This window comes from Capricornis sumatraensis, chromosome 6, assembly GCF_032405125.1.
Source record: "Capricornis sumatraensis isolate serow.1 chromosome 6, serow.2, whole genome shotgun sequence".
Taxonomy (NCBI): Eukaryota; Metazoa; Chordata; class Mammalia; order Artiodactyla; family Bovidae; genus Capricornis; species Capricornis sumatraensis.
This window is the reverse complement of record NC_091074.1, coordinates 68,178,674-68,184,457: the sequence shown is the minus strand read 5'-3', so window position 1 is coordinate 68,184,457 and position 5,784 is coordinate 68,178,674. Positions and strand designations below refer to the sequence as shown.

The 5,784-nt window shown below is 55.7% G+C and overlaps 1 protein-coding gene across 1 annotated transcript; it reads right to left on the bottom strand.

The window, feature by feature from the left end:
* Positions 1–4,069: 4,069 nt before the first annotated feature.
* On the bottom strand, positions 4,070–4,847 carry HRCT1 (histidine rich carboxyl terminus 1). The gene has a single exon (XM_068974673.1). It carries the CDS (start codon positions 4,788–4,790, stop codon positions 4,449–4,451), a length of 342 nt encoding a protein of 113 aa, XP_068830774.1. The 5' UTR covers positions 4,791–4,847; the 3' UTR covers positions 4,070–4,448.
* Between the last annotated feature and the right edge of the window lie 937 nt (positions 4,848–5,784).

Here is a 5,784-nt window from a genome sequence, read left to right as displayed (position 1 = left end):
TGTTTTGGACCTCACTCGCTCCCCATCTGAAGCGAGGAGCTGCTGGTGATGGCAGGTACACTTGCTCCTCCGGCTGCTCTCCCTGTGGTCTTCTAAGGAGATACTGGTCAGAGGCCCTGGCTGGTACCCTCTCTGGGCCGTTGGGCACCCCACATGGCTCTATTCCGACCTTAGTGCGTCTCTGTCACTGTTTTCTCAGCCTTGGGCCAGGCTTCCAAGAGCCGTGGGCAACTCCACTGGCAGCTCTGGAAGAAGCACTGTCCTGAAAGACGTAAGCTCAAGACTCCTTGGATGCAGGAGCTGGAAGGAGAGCGTAGAAGTCTTTGTTCAGAGGGGCCCGCTCAGCCCTCTGGTGACGCCTACGGATTTCAGGAGTGTTTGTACACTCGGACAAAAGACAAAACACTCCCCCTCCTGTGGATCCGGGATGAGCCCAGGCTCCTCCCTTGGAGGAACCTTGGATCAGTCCTTGAATCAGCCCCACTGCTGACTCTTGAACCTCTCCCCCGAAGGAGGGGAAGAGTCAACGTCAGCTCTGAGCCAGACACAGGGTCACCAGGAGCGCCCGTCTCATTGGCCTCCTTTTCTGCACATATGGGAGAGTGCTGTTTAGATAGAGCAGGTCACTCTCCGGGTGGGATACCTGAGCCCTTCAGTAACTCCTGTGGGCTCCTAGTCCCATCCTCTGCTCCAGCCCCACCCCACCCCCCTTGCTGCCTGCTTGTGCCCACTGCTCACATTCAGGTGCTGTGAAAACTTACCCCGGGCTTCCAGAGGGGCAGCTATGGCTGTACGCAGTGCCGGGGCCTCCTGACCTGATGGCCACCCCAGGGCCCAGGCCATGGCACGCTCATCCCTGGGTGCCTCAGCCTTGGTGCTGCCTGGAACGAAGCTCTGAGATGTCTGAGCAGCTGTGAGCACTTCCTGAATTCCTTCCTCCAATTGTGAGTGAGGGCCCAGGACCCGCACAGCTGCCGGCCCCCTTGGTGACTGCACTCACCCCACCCCCTATGCACACCCATGCCACTCCGGCCCTGCCCCCTGCCAGCGTCTCTGGTTCACTGGGTCAGGGGAGCAGGGGTGAGCCAGGCCAGGCCACTCTGTCTCCCATCCTCACTTGATCACAGCCTTTCCACAGCCAGCACCTCCTGAGACCACCACCACTTCCAGAAAGGAGGCTGAATTATTAACCTTACTTCATCTAAACCCTGAGAAAGGGTGTCATAACAGACATTAATTCCAGGTATCAGACACAGCCAGGCACTAACTCATATAATGGTTCCAGCAACACTGAGAAGTAGCATTTTCCCCATTTCAGAGATAGTCATAGCCCATGGCCTATTGCTATTAGTAGTGATAACTAGAGCACCAAATAGCCAAGGAGGGGCTTCCCTCCCTTTCCTCCTAGTTCAGCGCTCTCTCCAGGTACCACCATTCCACAGAGCAATTGTCTCCTTCTATAGATTTACTGATCAGAATGTGAAGACCCAGAGAGAACCAAGGGCTAGCCCAGGGCCACACAGCCTGGATCCTTTTCAATTTCTTCAAGGTCCTGAACTTTCTTTGGTACTAGTGTTAGGAATCTGCTTATGCACAGAATGGGAGAGTGACTATTCGGAATAAACGGTACTCTGCCAAATTCTCTCTCCTCCCCTTTCTAAGATAACTGGACAACCCACACAGAGGAGGAGCCCGGAGCCAGCTGGGGCTGCAACAGAAAGCTGGACATCTTGAATTACTTGTATTAACTGGAGTGACCAGAAGCAGGGGTCAGGAAATATGACAAACCACTCTGTGGGCCCTATGGTTTCAGATTGATTTATCAATGTCAGTCAGTCATTTTGGGAGGTGGAGGGCACCAGGGGGACTGCTTGTCCTAAGGGTTTCTCCAGACATTTTCTTTTCTTGTGGATTTTGTAATCTTATGACAGACAGCCCCTACCCATGAGCCCCAGACACAACGGGGCTCTGAAAGATGTCTACCACTTAGACATACATCTGTCCTCCCAGCATCTATCACTGTCAACTGGTCAGAGAAAAGACCATGGCCCATACATTCCATATATATACATGCACACACACACAAACATATACATATATATATATAGGCCTCATCACACTGCATGCGGGATATTAGTTACCCATTAGGGATTGAACCAGCACCCTCTGCAGTGGAAGCATGGAGTTTTAACCTCTGAACTACCAGAGAAGTCCGTCATAGATTCCATTTACATTAAGAAGGGGAAGGTGATGGCAAGCAACTTGATTCTCCCAGAGAATGCTCGAGGCCACACGTAGGAAAGGCAGGCCATCCAAGGCTCACATCAGGCTCTGCAGAGGGATAAGGAGGTCCGGGCCGGCAGGCTATTGACCTCCACACACCCCAACACTGAGCAGATGGAGTAGTGAAGCAGGAGCTCTCTCAGCAGGCCCTAGAAGCTTAAAGGACTAATCCCTGCAATGTCCCACTACTATACTTGGAAGCCCTCAAGCCCTAAGCTTCGGGCAGTGATGATTCCAAGTACATTTACTTTTCCAGAGAGCATGAAGCTCTGGAAACCTTTCTCGAGCATCTGTCACGTGGGCTGGTTCCACACTTGGGCATGGGGGGCCCTCAAGTGTTCTCCAGTCTAGGAGGACAGGGGCCTTTGAATCTCTAGGGAAAGAGATTTGAGTGCACCAGCAGAAATGACAGCAACAACAACAATAATAATAAATTAGAAACCCATAGGAGTGAACGATGAATCCTTCTTGGGCAAAAACACAGAGAGGGGAATGTGCAAGGTGTTTTCTGAGCCTGAGGACTGGAGCAGCGTGGATGGGACAAAAGGAACAGGAGTAGGCAAGAATCAGACCGGGGCCTTGGATGGCCAGCCAAGAGGCAGAGACTTGGTCCCAAGGGCAATGAGGAGGCTACAGTGTGGAGAGGCTTTGCAAAGTGGCAGGGCTGGAGGTGTGCAGACTTGGAGGGGCTGTGGCCGGAATCCGGATCAGGGATGAACTAAGGGCAACCATAGGGGTAAGGGAGGGGAGGCAGATTCAAAGAGTGCGATAGACCCTGGATCCTCTTTCCCAAGCCTGAAATCTGGCCTTGCTATCAGTGGATTTGCCTCCCTCTCCCTGCCTCCCACCCCAGGCCTCATAGAGAATCCACCGGGAAACAGAAAAGAAACAGGACATTCTGTTCCAGTGAGTCAGTCACCAGGCCCCTGACTTTATGGCCTGTTCTCCGGCCCCTCCCCACCACCTCGCCTGGCCCTCAAGCCTCTCCCCCTCCACTTCCCACCCCAGTTCACAGGACTTCCTTCCTCACTGAAGGCCTCAGAACTAGATTTCCGTCCTGGCTGCGGAATCCTGTCAGCTGCTCTGGGGCAGCTGGAAACAGGCTTTGGCAAGAAGTGTTTGTCACCTATCTCATCTTAGGGAAGGGGAAACTGAGACTCCGAGGAGGCAAGCCCTCTCCCAGGGCCGCCCAGCACCACATTGTCCCTCCTAACCTCACAGCTGCACACACAGACTCCAGCCAGCCACACACACACACACACACACACACACACACACACACATTGGTGGGGTCAGTCTGGCTGAGACTCAACATCTGGATAAGAAACCCTGACCAGTTTACCAAAGAAACATTCATTCAGCACAGCCATGCAGGGGGCTTCTGCAGGCCCAGAGCATAGTGTGCCCTAGAGGTGGACCGGAAAGAGCCCTGGGGGCGAGCCTGGACGGCCTCGCTCCTTCTCTCTGAGCCCCACCAGTACACAGGGCTGCCTGCAAACCCTAACCATGCCCCTCGTCAGAGGTCAGGCCCCAGGCCTTCTCACCTATTGTCCATGGAGCCCAGCACAGCCGTCCAGTCTCCCCCACGGCAGGGCCCACTCAGACATTCACTTCCCATCAGAGAGGAAGGTCCAAGGAAAGGCAGCCCCTCCCTCCCACTTGAGTTACAATCAAGAGCCTCTTCACAAAGCTTCTTAATGGTTTTTATTTTCTTGGATTAAGGCACCACTGAATTGACTGTGCAGCCTCAAGACCTCCTTCAAACAAAGGGGCATTGCCAGGGCCCCTCCCAGCTACCTTGCCAGCCAGAAGCCCGGTCATTGAGAGAGAACAGGGTACACCTGCACATCCGCACACACCAGCAGGCCTGCACCGACCGGACTGGCTGTCCATTCTGGTGCCCTTTGGGAGTTAAGGTCACAAGCTGGTGTCTGCCCCCAAAGGACCACCAGCACCCACTGCGCTCAGCCCCGTCACCCTCCTGTGTGTGCAGGGCCAGCCCTGGCGCTCCTCAGTTCTCCTCCACAGCGCGCTGGGCAAGTGGGTAGACGAAGCCCAAGCAGGGCCTGGTGTTCACTGCAGGGAGGTGCCCTTCTGCACGGGAACGTCGGCAGGTCCACTTGTCTGGTGATGGCAGGGCAGGCAGCGGCTGCCCTGCACGGGCATCAGTGGCGGCCTCGGTGGGCACGGGCAGCGTGGTGGGCGGCATGATGGTGGGCATGGTGGTGGGCGAGGTGGTGGTGGTGGAGGTTCGCATGGGGCATGTGAGACATATGGCCAGCATGATGGAAATGGTGCAAGTGTCCCAGGTGGCCCCGGCCCGAGGAGATCCAAGGCTGGGCCCTCCTGATCCGGTTTCTCCTTGCGGCGGGGCGGTTCCTTTCCATGTCAGGCTCCTCCTGTCTGGAGTACAAGCAGGCGGCCAGCAGCAGCAACAGCAGTAGAAAGGCCGCCGCAGTGCCTATGATCAAGCCCACGAGGGTCGTGCTCTCCAGGAGGTCCAGCATCTGGGAGCTGACAGTGGCCTCCGCTTGGTGGCTTCTCGCTGCTTCCTCCCCTTCAGCAGCCTCTGCTCGGTCGTCGCAGTCACTGGACTTTGTTTTCTCAGCTCCTGTGGGTTGGAGAGCAGCCAGGGAATGTGGGTGCAGCCTCTTTGGGTTGGAGCTGCCAGCTGAGGGGAGGCCCAGTGACTGTTAACTCTGGGGAGGGCCAAGTGAGGCTAGGTGGGGAGAGAGGAGCTGGAAGGAGGGGACTCGGGGCGAGGGGAGAGCCAGAGGCTAGAGATAAGAGTCTGGGCCCCCATCCCTGCCACCTAGCCAAGTGACTGGGCCAGCCCGTCCCCTCCCTGGGCCTCAGGGCCCTGCTCTCTTAGAGGCAGTACGGCACAGCAACTAAGATCGTGGGTTCTGGAACCACATGACTCACCAGCTCTGTGACTGTACACGCTTCCTACACTCTCTGCCTCAGTTTCCTCATGTGTAAAAGGGCTCAGTAGAGTATATTTCCTAGTAGGGTTTTCTGAGGATTTAAGGAATTAGTGTTTATAAGGCACTTAAACCAGGTCTTGACACCCGTTTGCCACTGATACCGAGTGAGTGAGTGAAAGTCACTCAGTCATATCGGATGCTGCGACCCCACGGACTGTAGCCCGCCAGTCTCCTCTGTTCATGGAATCTTCCAGGCAAGAATCCTGGGGTGGGTTGCCATTCCCTTCTCCAGGGGATCTTCTCAACCCAGGGATCAAACCTGGGTCTCCTGGATTGCGGGCAGATTCTTTACCACCCGACCACCCGGGAAGCCACCGAGATTAAGGCAGTGGGGTTTGGACCAGATGACCTGGGCGGACCGAGTGTCATCTGAGAGACTGCGGCTCCCTGTCCTGCAGCCCACAGTGGCCGCGGGGAATGAGTCACGTTCTGTCCTGCAGTTGTCTCACACTTCAGAAGCTCAGGCCAGCCCAGCAGGCAGGGAAGCCGAACAACTGTCTCTGCATCCTCAGTC